We start from the raw sequence: 23,663 nt of genomic DNA, 5'->3' as shown, positions 1-23,663 counted from the left end.
TGCTTTTGCACCACACCACCAGAAGTTTTCTTGTTTTAAGTTAGTTATAAATAAAAAAGTTGTATTTGCTAAATTCCAAAAGAACATGAGAACATTTTTTTAGAGTTTTTATAACTTTCTTCAAATTCAGCAGTTTATTTACTTTGGTTATTAGACCTGTTCAAATGAAAAACGAGCTTAATTTAGATTGAAAACCATAACAGAAAAGTATTGGGTAAAGTAACATTTTATTAGCAAAATATTACAAAAAACATTTGTTTTGCTACTCCAAATAACATGGCCATTAGAATGACCTAACTTTTAAAACAAACTTTGAGATTGAATATAACCTTGTATACACCAGTAAGTTAGTATAAAAGATCATGAACACTGTTGCTTTTGTGGTATCAAAAATAATATGTCATCTCAGATGCAAAGATAGAACAAGTACTAATTGTTAATAAAATACCAAAAATCTGTAACTTGTCGACAACAAGGACATTGGTGCAGGTGTTAGATCAATTGCTCATTTCTGAACATGACAATTTTGCTTGAATTTGATCAAATAACCTCAGCTTTTGCACTGCATTGTATAGTTTCTATTTATAACATTAGGAACAAATGGATTTCTTTAAAAGCTGTGTGAAACAATCACACAGCTTGATTGATGACAGGTGAACAGCACATTTGCTTAGTGACAAGAACATTTATAAAATTAAGGAAAATGTTGAATATTTTCTATAACTTTCTATTGTACATTTGGATTCAACAGCAAATACAAAAGATTAACACCTGAACATTCCTTAACAGATGTGTGTTGAAAATAAAAATGAAAAACAAAAACATTTTCAGACATAAAAAATTCAAAATGAACTGACCCATATTCACCATTTGCAAGTGTTGAAACATTGTATAAGAGTTTCAATATAAATCAGTTTCTTGTTTTATTCCACATCTATTCTAGACCCAATTACTAAATAACAAATAAATTTATAAGTCTTACTCCTTACCAAAAGAGTTTGTGATTTAACTAAACTGTCACTTAATATGTGTTCTACTAAAGAAAGCTTAAAAGCTAGTTTTATTATAACTTTATATGTCTCTAACTATATTTTTCTTGTTACCGTTGAATGTTTCTATCCAGCAGCTGGAGATGTGAGATCAAGTCAAGATGCTTTCGGATGTAATAAACAGTTATTCGTTTGTTTTGTGGCAACTTCATTGTATAATGTGAAACTATAGGTACAATAAAAGAAACTTGAATATTCTTAGCCAAAACTGAGCTTCCAACAGAAATGGGTAACTTCCACCAATTTCTTTTAAACAGGAATAATTTCTCTCAGTTCAAAATACATATTCTTTATGTTTCTTTGCAGTTCTGCTCTACTCTGATTGAACATTTCTAAAGTAGTGCATTCCAGTATGAATCAAACAATGTCCATTACCCAGACATTGCTTTCAAGAACTGCATTGAATTCAGAACGAAAATCTGGGAAGTTTTCATAGCTGTCTGCTATTTTCAGAGTACTTCCACATGTGTGTCCCATAGGTCTTCTAGTGAACTCTGTCATATCTTGAAATTCCACAAATATACTGTTTGTTACAATAAGATCAGATCCAGTGCAAAATCGCAAAAATTTCTGAAGCTTAATGTCATCCAGCTCTCTTATGAATCTTTTGAGATGATTCTCTACTTCCTTTTGCTTTGGATTTAAATCTACAGCAAATTTCAGCAGCTGACAGACTTTTTTGGAAGTTGGTTGCAGGTCTTTGAACAGCTTGTTCAGTGCCTCTGGGCTGAGGGACAGATCTGGGTAGATGATCTCCCTCCAACAGTCAATGACGAACATTGGTTTTTGGACAAGCTCTTTGTGAGCTATTTCATCAAGAATATTAGGAAAACTTTCAGGAGTGATTCTTTTTCTACAGCCATAATTGTCAAGAACTTCCACAAGATCATCAAGGTCAACAGCAGAAAAATTCTTAACTGCCTCCCTCAAAACTTCACATTCTTGGCTGCTCACAAACTGTAGAAAATGTGCTTTAAGATCACTGTAAACATTACTGAAAAGCACCTGTTCAAGAAAAGGGATTGCAATTTTATTTGGAAAATACTGACAGTCTCGGTAGCCTTTCAAAAGGATTCGCCCAACTGCCTTCCATTTTTCAGCGGTAAAGTCATGACGGATGAATGGCACTTTCACTGTTGTACCAAGGGTGCATCGCTCATAGAATTCATTCCAGAAGCAAGTGAGAACATCTCTCAGTAATCCTGAGCCTGTGCCTGCTTCTTCTGTGTTGTCTGGAAGTATGCGTTTTACATTCAGTGTTTTTCTCAAAATCCCTTCATCAGAGAAAGCAGTAATAAGGTCATGTAAAGTGTCAGCATAGCGTACAGTGATTATGATTGCATCTTCTGGATTTGCTGGACTTGGGGGAACCACAAAACCCTCATAGATTAATGTGTCGTCTGTATCTTCCTCAGCATCTAGAATGGGACCAAAAGTAATTTCTGAATCATCTAAAAGTTCTGGACTATGTAGGACTTCAACAGAATTACTCCTGACTTCCACCACCTGCAATGGATTAAATTCACTGCTACTGCTTTCCAAGACAAATACGACTTCAGATGTGTCACTGTTATCTTCTTCTGGATCTTTTGGTTTTGTTGCAATGTAGAAGCGTAACAGTGACAGTCTTGCTGCTTCATACATGTTGCCAATAGTCAGGCCAATGTCTTCAGTAAGGTGGCTCTGTTTAAAGTCCCAAACCTCAAACTCAAAATCTGATTCAGGTCCCTTAGGCGATGTGCCATCAGGAAAAAAAAGGGTCTTTCCTTCTTGAAGAATGTCTTTTAATCCAGCATCAGTGGCCATTTGAATTTTTCTAGTGCCACCTCCGTGCTTCGCTCTCACCTGTTTGGTAGTTTTTCCATCATTATGTATCCATCCAATCTCAACATTTTGTGTTCCCCTTTGCTTCTTTTTCTGTTTTGTACTTTCATGTATTGATGTCTCCTTTGGACTTTCCTTTCTGTTCTTCATTTTCTCACGAAGCTTTTGAAGAAGTCCTTGTTTTCTTTTGGATAATGGTTGTTTGCTTCTGCAGTAGTTGAAAACAGCAATTCTGTCTCCATATGAAGGTAAGTAGTTTTCAAGTGTTGCATCGTCCATGAGACCTATGACCTCACAGTCAATCTGCACACAAACAGATGAGAAAGGACAATTATTTACACTGCAAATCGATGTTAAAGTTACCCTTAAGATTGTATCCTTAGGTCCCTGCTTAAAGCAATTTACTGTTTTGGGGAGAATTACAGTAACAGCAGCAGTAAATGTTCAATTCTCTATTTTACTGAAAAATAGGAAGGACTGGATTGGTTAGCATGCAAGTATAAAAACAGATTCGGAAATATACAGTCTCTTTAAGGTAAAAGGTATCATGCATAAAAACACACAAGGAAATGTTAACAGTTCATTTTTATTACAAAAATTAAACATCACATTAAGTTTGATTTCGTTAAATGAAGCCTACCATTTCTATACCTGTGCAATAAATGTACTGATAGTGTAGCTCAGGGAGTGAGATGTAATTTCAGTCCTGAGCTGACACATCACAAAATGCAGGAAAATTATTTCGTGATTTTCATAATGTAACTTTTTTAAACACCGTAACACAAACATAAGACAAAATAACATAGATATGCACTTTAGTTGGTGGCTGTATGACTTGCACCAGATCGATGTAAGTCATACATTCTCCTTTTAAATATATATATATATATATATATATATATATATATATATATATACTGAACTAAAAGTTACACAGTTTAACACAGCAGACATCTTATTTAGAAGGTGGCTGACATACAGCTAACCTTAGTTTCATTATAAAACATTCAAACAGAAAAACAATAAAATAAACGCATCAAACACTTACGGGACAATTCCAGCAATCAACAGCTGTTACATCCTTTATTCAGCTGTGTGATTTAACATTGTAAATCACGCTTATTCCTATAACCGCGTAAGCTAACAAACATGCTAACAACTAGCCATAACCGTTCGTATTTAGAGACCAAACTATCTCATTTGATTTACTCACCTTTTGTTCTTCCATTAGTGCAATGGAAGCTTCGGGGACTCCTCTGGCACGCAAAAACTCACTTAAATCAGACATCTTTCTCCAGAACGCTAGTTAGCTGTTCGCCACAACTCGCATCTGTGGGTCTGAAGCTGGTTGCTTGTCTGGGTCGGAAGTTTTTTTTTTTTTTTTTTTTTTCCCCTCTGAATTCTGACGGGAAAAAAAAAAAAAAAAAAAAAAAAAAAAAATGGGCCACTGATTTTTTCCCCCCTCTGAATTCAGAAAAAAAAAATTTTTTTGGCCACAATTTTTTTTTTTTTTTACTTTTTTCCCTCTGAATTCGGAGAATTTTTTTTTTCTGACTTTATTTTTTTTTTTTTTCAGTGGCCCTAATCCTCTTCCGTAGGTTTGAATGCAGGCGTGTACGCCGCGAAAGCAGCAAGTTAACAATAGCGCAAAGCATTCTGGGTAAATAGAATCAAAACAAATGTGAGTGTCTAGCTAGCGCTAGCAGGAGAAATGGATCATGGTGTTTTGCCAAGGACAAGAGAAAACCTTACAACTGCTAAAATCCGATGCTACTCTATTTTTGTTTACATTTTATGAAGGAGGAAGTTGCGCTCGAGTTTTCTTTAGAGCTTTTTGTGTCGCTTGCTTCAGTGGTTCTTGGTGTAGCGCCACCACAGGCGAGGAGGGGAACAGGTTTTTCAGACAGTGCAGTGAAAGTGAACTGCACCTGCTGAAAATGTAACAAATGTTGCAACTTTTTGTCCCCAGATGGACCGAGTCCACCGGACTGTCAGGTATGAAAGCATTTTAGAGTGCAAGACATTTTAGAGATGCGCTCTAAAATGTAACGCATCTGTTAATTCTGTCCACAAATTTGAATGTGCTTTTATTTTGAAGTAAACACCCCTTGTTTCCCACGTAGGAGTCTTCCTTGAGAACAATCGTTTGATTTTCCTGGTGCTGAACGTCACTCAAAATTCCAGTTTGTTTCCAAAAGTACATTTTCCCCATGCAATCTGAAACCATTTCTATAGTTTCATATAGACATATTAAAACAACCCATGGGTTGTTTTAATATTTTAATATATTTTATTGTTTTAATGCTTGTTTTAATTTAAACATGAATTCTTCTAAAACTTAGGTAGTTTGCCTAATATCTTTAGTTTTTGTTAATCGTTAATAAATGGATATCATGATAAATGTAATACTGATTTTTCTAATATTCAAAGTGTTAATTTACTGAAGAGTAATCCTGATTGATATGCTATAATCTACATTTATGTAGTAAATATTGCTAAGGGATTTTAAAAAAAGATACATTTTTAGATCATACTTATTTATGAAGATTAATGTAGTTTATTATTTAGTCTCTCTGACAGACACACAATCTTCAGCACCAGCTCATTCTGACTCATATTTATTAAAGAATGTCTGCATCCTCATGCAGGACAAACTTAAAGCAATGACCTCATGCTCTCCCAGTGCAAACAATAACTAGTCTGTGCTCATCCGTCCTGCGTTTCTCACTCCAACACGTCTCCGACTGTTGCCCGCAGCTTGACTCACATCCTTTCCAGTTTTCCTGTGTGTTTACGGAGGAATAACACTTACCTGCTAACAATATTACGCGGCTCTGAGTATTAAAAGTTGCACTGTTGGGCGTTTTTTTTCCCCCTTGGATGAGATGGAAAGAAACCATCCATGGTGCCCCCACTTCTCTGTTTTTCTAAACAGAGTTTTTCCCCCTCCATTAAACCATCCACTGCAGTGATGTCATGCAAGAAATGACGCGAGCAGATGATGGAACAGTTTTCTCTAAATATACATTTAATGACCGAAAACAGCGTGGTTACAGAGAGAAAAGGAAAGCAGGTGTCAGGGTGCTTCCTGTGCAGCCTATAATCAATGTTTTTAGTATCTTTTGCAATAATAATAAATTTGTGGAGTCAAAGCGGACGAACAAAAATAAAACACGTGAAGGCGATGTTTTGGCATGTATCTATGGCATCCCATGCAGCTCATAATACAAAATGTTTTGCTTTAAATTTACAGTTCTGTAACTAATAACACTGAGTTCATTAACATGTAACAAATATATACAAATAATGAACAAAATGACAAGGAATTGTGGCAAAACAAAGCAGCTTCATACAAAGAACACATACTGTAACTGAGTGGCCGTTGTGCAGATGATTACAGTAACTTTACATGGGAATTGTAACAACTGTCTGACCCGCTGCGACAGATTGTAGCTCTGAGGCGTGTAAGTGGATGTAAACATTCTTCCTGCTTTCCTCGATCTCCATCATTTCCAGATCCAATCAACCGTAACATAATCACGTTTCTGAAGCTCGCCTAACCCAAGCCTCCTTCTAATAATTGCATTGATCGTGAATGGATAGAGGTTTAACGAATTGAGAGCTATACAACTAAAGTAAATACTGACAGTCCTCTTATCTCCTGACTGCCACCTGCCTTCCTCAGCGCATTAGCGCCTTGACTCCACCCCGTCTTGACTTCCACCTGCCCACGTGCCTACTGGGTCCGGAGCTGGTAATCTGTGGAGGAAATTGACGAGACTTAATCAAATGTGCAAATGAAAAGTAGGGAATCCGAGAGAAAATCAGCAGCTGATGCTTTCCACCCCGGATTGGATGAAATACGAAGGAAATGAGAGGAGGATGTTTGGCAATTAGTGGCGATATTAGCCACAAGCCCAACATGTGCAACTCTGGTAATCTCACGATGATGAGCAGGGGGAAGCTCGAGAAAATAAAGCTCACTTTCTCACATTTGGCAGGGCGTTGCCACATTGCCTCATGTTCTGCTCTGTATCCCCTTTTCATAGAACTGCTTCTCTGCAAGGTTAGTTCCCACCACATTGCACAGCATTGGGCAACAGTTGCCTAATACCTGCACATATGGGCACTTTGCACAGTTGCAGATAAACCCGTGACCTACCTCCGTTCTGGGTGATGTAGCGCACCCACGGCAGCGCCTGGTAGCCGCTCTTCTCTATGATCTTCAGGTAGCGCACCTGCAGGACCACAGAGAGAGAAAAAATATATATCTGGAGGAAAAAGTCAAACTAGAGCAGCTGAAATCAACATTTCAGACACATTTATAAGTTTTGAGCCAGAGCTGCTGATCTCCTGGTTTGGTTACTGATCTACATTTTTTAGACAATGCCTGTTAGATTTGACATCAACATTGTCTGGTGAAGTTTTCCTACCTGCTGTACTCCAAGACTCAATGTAGTGCAATAATTTTGGAGAAATTGCTGCTACTGAAATTGAGTATGTCTTGGCTTTTATTCGTCTTATTTTCTTGGTATTTTACTGCCAATTTCTTTTATGTTATTTATTTTATCATCTATCTACGATGCACTTTGACTTGACTTGAACAGAATATGGTAGGCCAACAACAGACAGACAGTAAAATGAAAAGAATAAGAAAGCTTCCCTATTTTCGTTATAAATATAGGCAAAAAGAGGAAAAGTGTGGCCTGCATATGAATTCAGCATCCAGCAATGGGCCTGTCATGATAACATATTTTGTTGGATGATAAATTGTCCCATAAATAATAATAATGTTGTTCCGAGACCATTTCCTAGCAATGTATTGTTAATGGAACGTTATTGCAAGTTCGCCCTCTCAAATTTTAAAACTGGAATTGGAAGATAATTTAAATATTTAAAACGGTTATCTGTTTTATCAACCAAAATTAGATAACTAATTTACATAACCAATACATTAATTAATGCTGGGAATAAATTACACACAGATGGATTCTCTTTACTACTGAAATTACATCTTTGGGTGTTTCAATGCCTGATAGTCCGGTAGATTCAGTTTTATAAGGGACTAAACTTGCAACATTTGTTACATTTTCCGCTGGTGCGGTTTGCTTTCCCACTGCACTGCGTGAAACGAACCAAACCCTTTGAAAAGCCTGTCCTCTTCTTGCCTGTGGTGGTGCTACACCAGCAACCACTGAAGTAAACAACACCAAAGCCTCTCTTTTCTTTTTGGTAAAAGACCACTAGTCTGTCCACCTGCTAGCAGTAGACTCTCTCATTTGTTTTGGCTGCATTTACCCAGAATGCCCTCCGCTGTAGTCCGCTTTCTGCTTTTGGAACGGTCTCTGGTCCGCTTAGCGTTCACATCTGAATTCAAACAGCACCAGATTTCATTGGAGTTTTTAGATGAACCAGAGTTCCCTTTTTGTGGTCCGCATCAGAAATGAACTATAATTTGATTACTGGATCTTATTTAGAAGGATCACAGTAAAGAGAGGTGAACAAATAACATACCACACTTTTCAGAATTTGAGAAATTCACATTTAATTTTCTTTTCAATTTGCAACCATGCACTACTTTGCATGTAAATTCCCAATGAAACACGTTGAATGTTGCGGTATAAAATGACACAGTGACAGTTCAAGGGTACTTTTTCAAAACATTTGTTAAATTCCCATTGGCCGAGTCAAACCGATGCTGATCTGAGATTATTCTGCCTGAAGCTGTAAGCATCTCACATCAAACGCTGTCTGCACCTGTAAGCTTGTGCCGAGCAGCAGGCTGTAGTAGGAGTCGTGTTGTTGATGAGGAAGAAGTAGTGTGAGTCACACGAAAAGAAGGAAGCAGCTTTCAAGGGACACACTATGTTAATTTACATAACTGTAGTTTTTTGTGTGATGCCTGTGAGGAAAAAAAATGCACATCAGCACAAATAAGCTACAACTTTCACAAGATAACCGATATTTCAGCTGCCTGGTGTTACCACAGAGCTGAATGTCGAGAATAAATGCTAAAAATACCCGAGCAGTCTTAGCGCTATTGAACTGGATTGCAGAACGTTTTTTCCCCATCAGATGGGGAAATAAAACCGTAAAGGAAACTTAAAGATTCTGTAGTTTTACTGAAGTATTGCTTTAGTTGACTCAATGAATCGCTTTAATGATTTTTGTGTGTGTTTATGCAAAGCAGGCCTACAACGCCCATAGCCAGGACATCTTTCATGCTTCAATGAGCTCCTGCTGTCAAAACATTCTCACACTTAACATTCAGCAGGAGAAAAAAAAATAAAAGAAAGCAGAAAGTTGCAATCTGATGTGATAACCTCCCTGTCGTCTTGGCTGTTCCCAGCTGAAACTGGGACAGACGGCGCAGGAATTTGTGAATCAGAGCCCTGGGAAGGAAGGCCACGGCACCGGCCGCCTTGTTATTACCTTCCTCTGCTCTCTGTGAGGTCAGAGCGAGCGCCGTGGTCACCGAAGACATGACGACAAAACACGCAGACGCGGGATCGCCGAGTCTGCCGGCGCAGCAGTTCTTCCTCGCATCCCGCAGCCAAACGCTCGTCCCGGCCTGGCCGTGGGCACGCAGTCAGCAAAACCTCCGTAAAATATCATTATGGCTTCGTAAGATGAGAAGGGAACAGGAGGATGTTTGTAGTATATCGTTTGGTAAGTACAGACTGCATGTGTGGTCTGGATTTATCAGGCTGCTTGTAGATGGCATGGCCAGCAAGGAAAGAGAGAAGGAAAAAAAAACACATCTGCCAACTTGTTTGAGTTCTCTCACCTACATTCAAAAACACGCTCTTATTTCCACCAGACCAACGTGTGGGGTTACATGGTTTTCCAGTTAAATGTATAAGGTGGAGCTGCTTGCATCATACATGCTTCACATGTGCGCTCCCCTACACTTAGTGGTGGAGTTAAGAGAAACTTTCTCATGCTTTGATATTTACATGCGTCTAATTAAACTTCACGGCCTCTTCTCACACGTAGAGAGTGGTGTCATTTGGCTGCATTAGAGCCTGCGACCCAGTCTGCAGTCACCCTGTAATAAGGGGAAGGTTGCACGCTTCACACAGGAGTCTGATGGGAACTGGGATCTTGGTAGGTTGTTTTTGAAAACGGATGATGAGCCATCAGTTCTGGCATGGGAAAAAAAATAGATTTTGGTTGCAAAAAGCAGAGCCGCAGTGGGACTGTGAAGGATAAAGCTGCTTCTTTACGACTCTTATCTCAACTGACAAATTCAACAGGAAAAACTCTCAGATCATTCAGGAAATAATACTTCTTGACATTTTTCACATATTATGACTCAATCACAACCTTTGATGTGTTTTATTAGTTTATCTGATAACTGAAGTGGAAGGAAAAGGATATAGCTCTTTTAGGAGTTGGATGATATGGTTTCAAAATAAAATCTCTTATTTTTTCCACACCAAATCTGATTTTAATAGATTTTTTTCTCTTTTTTTAAACAGGACATATCATGCAAATGTGTAGCTAAGTGGTTTGCATCCATGCATGTTTGTGTTAAAATGGCCCTGTCAAAGTTCAGACGTTAAAATTCTTGATCAAATCAGATTCAGCTTGAGCTGTGCTGCAGAGAATGTGCAAAAATTTCAGTCTCTGGGTGTGAAAAGAACAGAGCTCCTATTTAGAAAAGAGGGACTCAATGCAAATGTTCGGTCGTGTTTTCTGGAGAACATTTATCATTTTTTATTTGGATTCTTAATTAAGCCGCAATTTCATTCAATTTAGTCATAAAAGAGCAAAACTTTTGCAACTTCTATCATTAAACCATCTTTGAAAAGTCGTCTTGCAGTGAATCTAAAGAGGCCTCTGACTGAAGACTGTCTGTATGACAGTCTGACTGCTATGACATGCTAACAGTTAAATATGCAGGTAACAGAGACAATATTCTACACCAACATGTCCTGGATGACATCATCAGTTGTCGGCAGGCTGTGCTAATCCACCTCATTTGCTTTTGCCGCTCCCCTTTAAGTCTCTGTCTGGCCGTGTAGTTAGAAAGACTTTTTTAGTCGGGGATCTGAAGAGACTATTTGGACTTGCTCTTCATTCATAAAGCCTCTTTTTCAACTCCTGGGATTTGGGGTCATAGTTCAGGTATTATTTGAGCAGAGTTTCCCCCCAGTGTTTTATAAGCCTGGCGGGCCACCGGGCTTTACTTGTGCCCCCCACCAGGCTAAACGTTGCTTATTTACTCAATTTTAAAAAAATGTTTGCATTTTTTAAGACTTTATAGTTGGTACTTAGATATTAATCTTCCAATCTTTCAATGACACATAATTGTCAAATGATATTTTCAAATTTCCGGTCAACTTTAAACATTTTTTAACTCAAAACATGACGGACCGCTGGATGAATGACTGCCTGAGCGCTCCCAGCAAGTTTTCTGGGGGAAAGCTTGATTTGAGCATTTGAGATGCTAATCAGCAAAATGAATAGAACTAATATAGAATGGATGCGTCAAAAATAACTAGTATAGCATAGCTACTTCAAATGCTGCCGTCACAAATGACGCATTATTCTGGAATTTGTATTTATCACATTAAACTGTATTAAAATGCACTGAATTTTGTGGTTGTAATGTGACAAGATGTTAAAAAGTTCAAGGGGTATTTAAAAAAAAAAAAAAAAGAGTGGGAGTTAGTGGTTGAAACACGTTAGAAAAAAATCGTTTGGGTGTTGTGTGGCATACACAAACCGACCTTTCCAGGTGGCTTCCTTTCAGGAAGTTCGATAGTTTGCAGAAGCAAGACGGTCTTTTTATTTTCCAGCTGTTAAAAAAAATTTCACAGCCAAACCAATTTTCTACCTCTAGATGAGAATGGAAAATGTATGACTTTTTCCACTCTATATTTGTTTGATTCTTCAGGTAACTTTAAGGTCAGGAAGACTCTGGTGTAGTAAACACTGGAAAAAAAAAAAACTGTTGATCTGAGAAAATTCAAACCAACTTACAGTTAAAGGTTGCCTTGTTCTCAAAGCTGCGGCAATAACACTTGTAGGGTGTGTCCAGATTGAAGCGAACAGGAAACCATCATGTGTTTGAATACAAGTCATCAAGGTTTGTAGAAAACCACAAAAGAGGATCCACCACAACAGCGCAGATGAGCAAGTCAGAAGTTCATCAGAGCAGAGATGGCACTGGCCATTGGCAATGTATGACTTTGCACTCTTAGGATTTTTGGATCAAATTGAGAAAAACGATTTGCTTTCACAACGTAAGCATCTTTTTGTCTTCTGCATTATTTTTAATTTCATAAAGACTTGAAGGGATTTAGTTCATTTACTGCAGAATTAAGGCGAAACAAGTGAAAACCCGCCTTTATGGTCGCTCTGTTCATGCAGGCATTAACAAGACGAATAGAGAATTATCGGTAAATCATTGCAGCTCATTTGGCTAACTATGAAAAATCACAACAACTCACATTACAACTTATCATGCATATCAATTATCTTTGGACTGAGCGTCTTGTTTCCGAGTGGGCTGCATAATAACCGAGCAACTTAATAACATTTTACTGAGGAAAATGGGAAATGTGAGGAAGCTGGAAAATGTGACCTTTTGGCACGTTTAATGATTCATACAGAAAACAGCACTTAAAGTTGGGGCATAAACGCGACTCTGTGAGCATGATGAAGGTCCGACATCAGCCTGGAGGTATTAACTGCAGGTTTATTCTAGAACTCATTGCCAAAAATATGCAGCTTGTTATTGAGGCGAGTTTAGAAACTGAATGTTTACATATAATGTGAATGCTTGCTTTGTTACTGGAGCACTCAGCCCTCAAACCAAAATAACCAGAGTTGGTTGGTTACTGAAATACAAGCAGCTGATCTGGAGTCAGAGTGCTTTCAGCTCAGTCATATCTGCTTTTAACAAACAGGATTAAACATTTACCAGCAGACAAAGTGCATTTTTTTTAATATTACTATTACAGAGGATCACACAGTACAGATCCTCTGTGCTGTGTGAGTTGGCGAGATAAACTCAGGTCTTTGTCTAACCTTGCTTGTCACAGTTACAGAGTTTATTTTAAATTAGTTACTGCTCTGACTGTAGATGTGGGTAAGGTTAGATAAGTTTTAACTCAAATTTTCTTCAGGCTAATGGTATCTACTGTTGTCCTTCCTATTTTGAAGAGCGGCCATCTCATGCTAAAACATCAGGGAAGCAGGAAGTCAAACATTATTAAGTAAAAGTTTCCTGTTAAGCTGATCAACATGAAGAAAACGAGTTGTAAGAGGTGGAGCTAGTAAAAAAATGAAAAAAATATTTGTTATTTCTTAGGCTGCTATGTCAACTATAATTATCTCCATGGGGGATTAATAAAGTTATACAATATCTCAATAATGTGATTTATGTTTGTTGTATTGTCAGTTTGTTCCAATTTATAAATTAGGATCTTTAGCTTTTTATTCTGTTCTGGGACTGGGAGAACCGTTTTAAGCAACAATAATAAAACGTTTTAAAGCCTGTGATAAGGCATGAAGCATTCCAGACTAAAAGAAATGCATCAGACAAACATAAAACTGGGAATGTAATTATCCAGAGGTTCACATATGATATAATATTCTCAAATGACGCCAAGTATCGTTTCCTCCCCTGACCAGGACATGGGAAAGCGTAATTTGGTGTTGTGGTGCCACACGTATAATCACAGGACAACTGTAATCATATAGTAAACGCAACACGTGTGTCAGTCTGTGGTCAGCATGAGGGGAAACCTGAAATATAAACATTAACGTCTCGCTGTTGCATGGAAATTACAATCAAAATCCTATTAATCTACCAGCCTGGTTCTAGAAATGACGGTTTATCGTGCTGTCATTATGATCAAACCAGAGGGCCAAGTTCAGGTTGATGAGCACTTGACTCCTCTACAAGTTTACTTTAGTACACAGACGGTTTAAAAGTGCTCCTGCGCTGCCCCCTCTGGCCTAAAGCTAGAATGACGCTGCTGGATCCGAACATGCTCTATGTTTGAATCAGCAACAACATGAACAATAAACTCGGTACGGTTGACTGAGCAGGTTTAGAGAATGTTTTGAACTTTTCTGCTCAGGTTTAAGAGAAATGTTTGTGGGATTACTGCTCGACAGGGGTCAGATGTGTGCTAAGCCTACCTGGATCCCTGAGGTGGTGAAGTACGGGATTTCAAACTTGACACTGATTGGTGGTTTCCCCTCTTTGTCCTCAGCCTCAACGCTCGGCAACCCGAAGTGCGCCCGCATCAAGTACTCCTTTCCTCCCTGCCACAGGGTGCGACAAGCTTTTTAGCACAACGTAATGATGCGTGATTATAACTGGATTATTTTTAATGTTACTTTCCACTGAATAATACTAACACATATTTGTTGTCCATAACAGCAGAGCTACAAATAAACGCATGGATAAACAACAAGGATATTGCATAACAAAAGCTGGATTAGGAGCTGAATTTAACAAAAAACAGCCTTTAGTTGTTTGTAAACCGTCACTGTGAAACTACTAAGTCACGTTTTGTGCTCACAGGGAAAGACTTGATTGACCAGACGATCTCGCTGTTCTCGGGCACCCACTTCACGCTGCCCACTGTGGTCTTGAACTTGGGTGAGTCAGCGTCCGTTGGCACAGGAATGTGAATCTCCACGTTGTTGGCGGTGGAGCGCCTCTTGAACTGGCTCTTCGCCTGAGAGAGGAAGAACAGGCAGGGCGAGTTTAAAACAACGCGCTGCCTGAGCAGGGACTTAAATGTAGCTTGACATAAGAATTATGCAGCCAGGAGTTTCATTCTTTACAAGATCCATGAGTCAGTATAGCTCGCAATGCACGTGAACGCACTTTAGACCGGCCTTTACAACCGAACCTTTTCTTGTTATTGTTTGTGTTTTTACAGGAACCATGAGACCAGGGTGCAGCAGCAGTGCGGATGACAGCAGTTAATCCATGTTGCTGAGAAAGCATCGTACCTTTATCATGTACTCGATCCGGCTGTGAGAGTGCTTCTCGATGACAGACTCGATCCAGATCAGGGGCTTCACCTGCCAGACCATATAATCAGGATTAAATATTTACAAACAGATGGTTTCAGAGCTTCTTTCAAGGGCTTGATAGTTTAAATAGCGAGTCACGTTCGCCATCTAGTGGATATTTCCCTTTACTACACCGAGAATTACACTAGAAAATAGTCAGAGATTAACTGTTACATCACGTGTGTCAAACTCAAGTGGCCCTCTGGACTCCAAATTATATGAATAAATCCCTCCAGTTTTCCACAAACCTGCAAAATTATCATAAAATCAACAGATTCCCACATTTTTTCTGATTTTTACAGCAAATTGCTCTCAAAAATGGTCAAAACATTGGGCTTAAGTGACAGCTGCCTCAGCCTTAATTGACATCAAGTTATAGCCCGTGTTCGATACAACAACATCATACATTAGTGCAAATATCAGAAACATTCCTTACAAATATTTCGAAATTAGCACCACAAAATCTTTTTTTTTATTGCAAAAAGAAAAATGTGAAAAGATGTTCAATATTATTTAATTTTAAGAAACGCTTACCACAACCGGCCCTTTAAGAACATTCAGATTTTTGAGATAGCCCAAAATGAAAATGAGTTTGACGTCCCTAAGTTTTAGAAAATGAAAGTGTCATCAAAAAGTTTTTTTCAACATATGTAAATTTGAAAGTTTTCAACCAAATATTACAGCTAGAAGCCCATAATATTGGAATATTGCATGTAGCCACAGTTGTCTTAAAGGTTTTTCCCAATCAGGGATGCAACAATCCACTTTTTCACTTCCAACATCAATATCAGAGTTTTAGAATCAACAGATACAATCTGAGGCAAAAAAATATTGCTAAATTGACTTAAAGCAGGACATCTGGATCATCGCTTCAACGACCCGAGTTAGATATTAACCACTAAAGGTTTTATGATTTGCAAACAGTAATTAAATGTTTCTGATTCTCTCTGGTGCTTCTATTCGGGGAAATGAAGATTATTCAAACAAACGTGAGAAAAAGAGAACGAGAACACCGTGTTGAGTAGCTAACATTTAAGAAACACTGTCTGCCATCATAAAAGTCTGAATAACATGCAATCAAACTGAAGGACAAGCAGGGTCGAGTTTTAATTTGCTTTTGTCATCTCTTTTTCCGAGAAATCCCTTGAATTGCGACATTCAAGAAATCTCTGAGTTTCCTGTGCAGTGATTGTTTTTCCGAGGAGTTGCACTACAGATTCTCAACACAATAAACTTTTAACAAAGACAAACCTCCTGCATTGTGCCTTCATGTGCTCATCTAGAAAACATTTATACCTCCAGTAAATCATAGCACAATGATGGTTTCAGTATCATCCCTAGTGACACTTTTACATGTGTAATGAAAAAGTCAGAAATAAAATATCTAAATTCCCTGCAATCAAAACGCCCGGTGTTAAAAAATAATCAGACCAGTGGAAAGCAGATGAAATCCGGAAGAATCTGGAGATAATGCTTTCTTGTTTGACTTGGTAAAACTTTACAAAAAAAAAAACACTTTTGAGGCATTACTTACATGAGTGTTCAAGCGGTAAGACATGAGCTCAAACTCTCCATCTGGAGGAATGAAGGAGATGGTGCGGTCATTCTCAAAGCGAGAAAGACGGACACACTGGTGAAACTTGACGTCCTCCAGCTCTACCGATTTGCTCTTCCCTCCTGGACAAAAAAATATTGATCAAGAACAATTATGTCTACGCCGAGCTGTACTTTGAAACGTTTGTGGTACGTCACAGCAGCCAGAAAAATGCTTATCTGAGATTAACTGAAAGCAGATTTGTATCATTTGTATGGAAGCATCTTGATAAGTTACAACCAAAAAGTTTATTTCTGTTTCTCATGCATTGAAGCAGAACTTTTGTTTTTCATTAGCTGTAAATCATCATCAAAGTTGAAGAGAAATAAAACGATTAAAACATATGATTCAGTGCCTTTTAGACCTGAATTAGTGAAATAAACGTACATTTTGATGAGATTTTAATTTATTGAGATGCTGCAGTAAAGAACTTACGTCCGGTGTTTTCAAACAGAACCTTGTCGTTCAGACCCAGCCGCAGCTCAGGCATCCCAGACAGGAAAACGCGCATCTTAATGGAACCAACAATCTCACTGCGCAAAACATTCCCATTGGCACTAACCTGAAAATAAGGAGATTTAAAACTTCAATGAGTCAGAAAGAAAAATAAATGATTATAGAAAGTGTTGTTCACTTCATTAGATCATAAAAACACAAGACCAACTTGACATTCAGTGTTGTGACACACACAAGGAGGAAATACACAATCAGTGTTACTGAAGCTTCTTAAGCAACTCTGGCCTTTTAAACAAGGAGTTCCTACCAGGAGGTTCACTGACTCAATGACGTCCAGGAAGACTTCGTTCTTCCTGTACTTGATGCCCTCTGACCTCCAGGAGACAGCGTTAGTAACAGTGGCTGGGGGTCGCGGTGCGCCGGTGTCTAGCTTGTGTCCCTCTTGGGTTATGTATCTGAGAGGTTAAAAAAAACAAAACAAAAAAAAAAAAACAAATGTCAACACAACCTGGAAAAAGGAAATTAGCTTTCTGTGTTGCCATGTTCCCAGCAGTCAAAGGAGAACAAAGACTCCCTTGGCTATTAAAGAAGGACTTATTACTGTACTCAGCCTGAACAGAGGCAGGAAATCCAGAGTTAGTTTGGTACATATTTACTTAATTCAGATTCCTGTTAGGCTAAAGTTTGCTATCTCATCATGATGCAGACAGTAAACTTTGCTTTGCAAGGAAGATTACAGAAAACAGAAAGGAGGTAAAGATATGAGTGTGATTTTAGTGACATCTAGTGGCCAATCTGCACATTTGCACAGATCTGCTTACTCATCTGTATTTACTGTTTAAAAACAAACACATATTTATAGGAGGAATATATAATTAAGCTAATAAACAGATTAACCTATTTAAAAGAAACACATTTTGAGTTATATGTGGAACTGATCCACAAAAAGGAGATTTAATCAAATTTTACCAGCCTTTTTTTAAGACATCTCTACTATTTTAATCATGTTTGGTAAAAACAGTTAAGTGTTAATATACTGCTCAAAAAATAAAGGGAACATTTCACTTTAATTTTGTGTGTGGCTTCAAATCCAGGCCTCCATTGGTTAATAAATTTAATTTCCATTGATGATTTTTGTGTGATTTTGTTGTCAGCACATTCAACTTTGTACAGAACAAAGTATTCAATGAGAATATTTCATTCATTCAGACCTAGGATGTGTTATTTGAGTGTTCCCTTAATTTTTTTTGAGCAGTGTATTTAATATTGTCAAAAACAAGAATATAAGAAGTTTAACTTGAAGTTAATGATGCATTAAGAATTATTAATAACAGTTATATTTTAAAGTAATTTATTTCTAGTTTTAGTTTCAGTTATTTAAACACATTAATTATCTTAGGTTCTATTGATTGCACATGGTTTTAGGTTTTTTTTTAATTTGCTTTAAACATTTTTATGAAAGAAGGAATGCATAAAATGCATTCAGATATTACGTAAATTGAAATATTTGTTTCTCATAAATAATAATAATAATAAAATCACCCAAAACAGAAACATTTTATAAGTTCATAATTATTTTATGCAATACACTCTGAGCAATCATGAACCAAAATCCATTTAATTATTTCCTCATGCTGTTTAACTGTTTTATATCTATTATTTTTTGCTATGTTTAATTTGTTGACATCCACCTTTTGCCCAGCTGGAAAATAACTAAGTGGTGAGTTAAGCAAAATCAAGAAACAGAAGCAAGAGATAAGAACAAACACAGCAGGCAATTCATTTTAAACGACATTTAAACTCCGGCTGTTCAAACACAAAGGTAAAAAGAACAACACAGAACTGAAACGACTCTTCTGTACGGAATAGCCGAAGCGCCTGGAAGTGTTTCCAGGAGGATTTTGAGACATTTTCCATTTGATGTGAAGATTGCATCATAAAGGACTGAAACTTCAGTCCTTCAGTTTCAGAAACTGATTCAGAAACCTAAAAAGTTTTACAAATCTATTTAGATTCGAAGATGTAAAACGGTCAAGAAGAGGGAGGTTGTTCTCCTTGGAAGAGCTTCAATTTATTTCATTTATTCAACACAAAAACAAAACATGAGAATCAATTAAATCAAATCAAACAGATTTCAAGTCAAAAGTTTCCATCCAAGGACAGCCAAAGGATTGTATCGAGTTGCTGACTTTGCAGCACTCGCTCCTCCTGGATGAACATGTAGCGACACACAGGCGCCTGCTTGGTGTCGCTGACTTTGCAGCAATCCTCCGTTTTGCAAAATGAGCGTTGTGAAATGCAGCACAGTCCTGTTGAAAGACCTAGTCATCACTGCATAGAGGAAGTCCCTCAGTGAAAAGAGATACCCGCTGCAACATCGCCACATAGTCAGTCATAATTTGATACTCCCATACAACCTGAAGCCTGAATCTATTGTTTAATTAGATTAAAATCCTTCCCAGAGCATCATGAAGCTCCTGCAACTGCGCAAATGAAACTCTTCCAGCTTTCAATGTTGTTTTCTTTTGTTTTTGTTTTTTTGCAAAATTCAACCATGCAAATTTTTGGGGTGTGAAGACACACATAAAAACACAAAATACACAGTCATAAACACAAAGTTAACAATTTAAACATTATATTTTGCCAAGTGCCATCATTACACATCAAAATGTTGGCCAGCGTTTCATTTAGCAGGTGAGTGTTTAGTCTAGATTTAAAGCAACTCAGTGTTTCAGCTGTTCTACAATCTTCCAGAAGTTTGTTCCAGATTTGTGGTGCATAGAACAGATGAATGCTACTGAACTGAACTTAAATGTAGCATCAGGCCAGGACTCAGTATTAGCAAATGTGTAAAGATGGAAAACAAGGACAAAAAAAAAATCTTTATGGGGGAATCTTGAGCAATTATTTACCTGCATACTGACTAATTCACTGGCTCTACTTTTAATCAGTGAATCACTAGTTACCTGCTTTAGGAGGAATCAAAGAAATCAAAACTTACTCTTGCAGAATCTTGCTGTCAGTGGTCTGGGGATAACCAAAGTCCATCAGCTCATCCATCAGCTCATATATGATGACAAAGTTGTCTCTAATGCTCTCTTCCTCCAGCTCTTTGAAATACTCTGAAAACACCTGAAAAACAGAAACGTAGCCGTATAACACCGCAAAACGTTCACCTTTATGTTGAAATATGTATGAAAATGATGCTATTCACCAAACCCAGCAGAGCTTTTCTCATACCTGGATAATTTTGTACAAGAAGGAGAAAACCAGAGACACACTGGCGTTTTTCTTGGATGTGGCAACCACTGACGACAAGCGAGTTAAAGACTCGATAAAACCCATGAAACACAATCAGTGTCAACAATGTCCTTGTGCAAAATCAAATATTTAAATCTAGAGGTTTGAACACAAACAGAGCAGTAAAAAGAGTTAGGATACAGTAAAGGTTATTGTGTTTGATCCACATGAAACGGACGCCTCCGTGAGCCAGGATGGGAGAGAGCGTCCCCTCCTCCTCTTTGTCCATCAGGAGGGTCATGAAGTGCTCGATCTCAGACATGTCCACATCTCCTCGGTAATTACGGCACACCAGGACCTGAAAGAAACCATCAGATGAAGCATTCAGTCTACGACTACCACACTGATGAGAATTGAATGAATTATCTACATACTGAGCTCTGCTTTGTACATTTTCATCTGTATTTAGGCTATTCTTTTGTTGCTACAACCAGGAGGCTTATAACCGTCTTTGCACAATACACAGATGCGTCATCAAGCTTTTCCTGGCTGATACCAATTTCTAGTTTTCTTCCAGGTCTGACCTGCCAGAGTTTGAACAGATTCAATCAAAGGTAAAACAGATACATTTTAAACCTCAGCTTATTGACCGGCGCTTCTCTGATGAATCAATATTTTTGTTTTATTTCCATCCTGTTGACATTTGTGTTTTATGAGAGAAAAAGGAGGAGGTTGGTCATGTGACAAATAGTGATGTAGTGCAGGATTGTGGGGTGTTTAATTGAAGCACAGAAACAATATCAGTTGTGAGGTTGTTGTATTTTTTTAAATGGTGTTAAAAGTGTAAGGATATACAGACATAAATAAGATCTGTACATATCGGCCATAACAGCAATATTGATATTGGCCCAATTTTTTCCATCTCTGCACAATTAAGTTAGTGAGATAGTTTCAGATTAAATCATAAGCCTTTTTCAAAAAAAAAAAATATATGAAAGCAACATGCTGACCCTACGTCGCATATTCATGCATAATATGTTTTATTCAAGGAGAATATTCTTCTTGTGTCAGAGTAAACTTTATTTTTCCTTTAGCCATTGTTGTGCAAAAAACAAAAGGTTTCGCCAGTATTAAACATGTCCTATATATTAGATGTCCAACATCACTTTTAAAAAAGCGGAACGTGTGGAAAAATAAATTAATGTATACAATTTGACATTAGTCCCTAAAGCTTCATCAGAACCGCTGGACACAGAGAAGAAACATCTGTGTCGTATCCTCACTGCGGCTAACAGCTGGTCACCTGATTCATTGTCAGAGAATTAAAATTGTTTTTCGTCTTAACCGAATAATTTCATAATCATAATTTAGAAATTTAGACCTTTAACTGGGGCTAAAACACATTAAGTCAGAAAAGAGGCACACACTGACATTTGTCTCCTCTGGTATGAGCCACATTATAATCTGTCAACGGAAAAATGTAGCATGCTAGCTAGGCTAGTTAGCTTAGCAACAGTGCTCGGCTACACCTTACCTTCCCTTTTAAGTCCAACACGTATACCGCACTGGCCGACATCCTGAACCTGTTTTACACGAGCTCAGATCAGCTCGTTATATGACCCTCACTGATCGATAAGTGATATTACTCGTTTACATAAAAACATTTAAAAATCTGTCTTTTCATTCATAATACTGAGAAGAAGACGATCCTTCTCGTTTTTTGGACATCCGCAGTACAGCTTGCGAGCGAGCGCCCTCTATAGAACAAGAAGAATAATCACCAAGCAAACAAGCGGCTCATATAAATTAGTTCAGTAAGTTTCTAAATTATAAATAAAATGTTATCAATGTAATTTTTAAAATGGATTAACAAACATGTTTGAATCATTTTTAAATTATTCCTTTGTTTTTCTATTAAAACTGAAATCATCGTTTTGCTTGTTGCTTATGGCTAATGCATAATAACTTCTTTATAATTTTTCACATGACTAATAAAACAAAAAAGTGTGAAAACATAATAGCAACTATAACAACAGTTATAGTTACTATAGTTATAGTTATAGTCAACACAAAGATTTTTGTTTTTTTTGTGATTTTTGCTTTCATTTTTGTTTACTAGATCCCTTCAGTGGAGCCCTAAAAGCTCAAATTTATAGTTAAAAATCCCTGGATTGCTGCTTGAATTACATAATGATTACCACAAGATAGCAACATTACACTAGTTAAAATTAATTTCCCATAAACTTGCTATTGAGTATCATAGTTAAACAAAAATGTTTTCTTTCAAAAGTATTAATTTATTATTATTATTATTATTATTATTATTATTATTATTATTATTATTATTATTATTATTATTATTATTTATCTTACCTAACTCTGCTTTAAACTAGTCTTTTAAACTTCTTTCTTCTCTAATGTTCTCTAACAAACATCCAAAGCCTTCACAGGAAAGTGAACTGAAATGAAAGTAAACAGAGCTGGACTGTGTTTACTGATTAATTTCTTGAAGTTTTCATTATTTAGTGGTATCAGAATGAAGGGGGTGACAGGCAAAAACATGCTACACTTCAAATATTTTGTACATAGGAAATATTGAAACCAATTATATGCTACTTTTTGTGTTACTTTATCACACAAACTCCAATGAAATGTTTAATGTTTGTAGTTTTTAAAATGAGGAGAAGTTTATCAAGACTTTTTGCAAGGCACTGTATGAACCCATCATGTAACAAATACTCATATGAACTTCCTTAAAGTTGAACTTGATTAAAACAAATGATTAAAACTTGCAATTTTGCTCCTCGTAAATTCTGATTTTATTAAGCATCTGTTGAAGCCAAAGCAGTTTATCTTCCAGCTTTCACTTTTAAACTGCAAAGCTAAAGTTGCAACTCAGCAGCAAGTTCTGACATCATGAGAATCCGGACGAAAAGGATTTCTGAAACTCAAGTAGAAGCGAATGGCTCTCAAAATATAACAGTAAGCATCATATTATAGTATTACAGATCTCAAAACAAGTAGAGTCACTACTGTGGTAGTAAATAAAACACGAGAAATGATTCATAGCTAAAGTTACACATCGTTTGTCTGCTAGCAGATTCTTCATGGACGTGTTTGTGCAGAGCTGAAAAAGGTTGGCATGCTAACTTTGATTGACAAATATGCTGGTCTTGTGATATCACACAGGTGTTACACTGGCTTAGTCACACATGTGGGGATTGCCGCAGCACTCTGTGAAAATTAGACGAGCATGATCCGTCTCCTGACATGGATTGAGTTCAACTGTTCATGTGAGCAGAACTGGATGTGGATGTTGCTGCCACTGAAAACAAACTCTTCATGTGCTCTTCATAGTGGAACTCTGTCCCAACATCCCTGATGCTTTGTGATTTATACTTAGCAGGACTGTGAGTCTGCTCCCAAGGCGATGCTGTGGCGTTTGGGGGAGTTTT

At 37.4% G+C, this 23,663-nt stretch overlaps 2 protein-coding genes across 2 annotated transcripts; both read right to left on the bottom strand.

Moving 5' to 3' along the window:
• Positions 1 to 210: 210 nt before the first annotated feature.
• On the bottom strand, positions 211 to 4,307 carry LOC148154733 (uncharacterized). The gene is made up of 2 exons (XM_088014934.1): positions 4,087 to 4,307; positions 211 to 3,176 (listed from the first exon to the last, which is right to left on the bottom strand). Exons 1-2 carry the CDS (start codon positions 4,159 to 4,161, stop codon positions 1,407 to 1,409), a joined length of 1,845 nt encoding a protein of 614 aa, XP_087871060.1. The 5' UTR covers positions 4,162 to 4,307; the 3' UTR covers positions 211 to 1,406.
• Positions 4,308 to 5,880: 1,573 nt separating this feature from the next.
• Positions 5,881 to 21,960, bottom strand: ap1m1 (adaptor related protein complex 1 subunit mu 1). The gene is made up of 12 exons (XM_014981805.2): positions 21,743 to 21,960; positions 20,410 to 20,566; positions 20,209 to 20,276; positions 19,970 to 20,100; positions 17,276 to 17,423; positions 16,948 to 17,074; positions 16,453 to 16,595; positions 14,856 to 14,927; positions 14,417 to 14,575; positions 14,031 to 14,156; positions 7,036 to 7,111; positions 5,881 to 6,632 (listed from the first exon to the last, which is right to left on the bottom strand). Exons 1-12 carry the CDS (start codon positions 21,782 to 21,784, stop codon positions 6,610 to 6,612), a joined length of 1,272 nt encoding a protein of 423 aa, XP_014837291.1. The 5' UTR covers positions 21,785 to 21,960; the 3' UTR covers positions 5,881 to 6,609.
• Between the last annotated feature and the right edge of the window lie 1,703 nt (positions 21,961 to 23,663).

The sequence above is a fragment of the Poecilia mexicana genome, unplaced genomic scaffold (genome assembly GCF_051168715.1).
Source record: "Poecilia mexicana isolate PSO_F unplaced genomic scaffold, ASM5116871v1 scaffold_17, whole genome shotgun sequence".
Classification (NCBI taxonomy): domain Eukaryota; kingdom Metazoa; phylum Chordata; class Actinopteri; order Cyprinodontiformes; family Poeciliidae; genus Poecilia; species Poecilia mexicana.
This window is presented reverse-complemented; position numbering and strand designations above follow the sequence as displayed.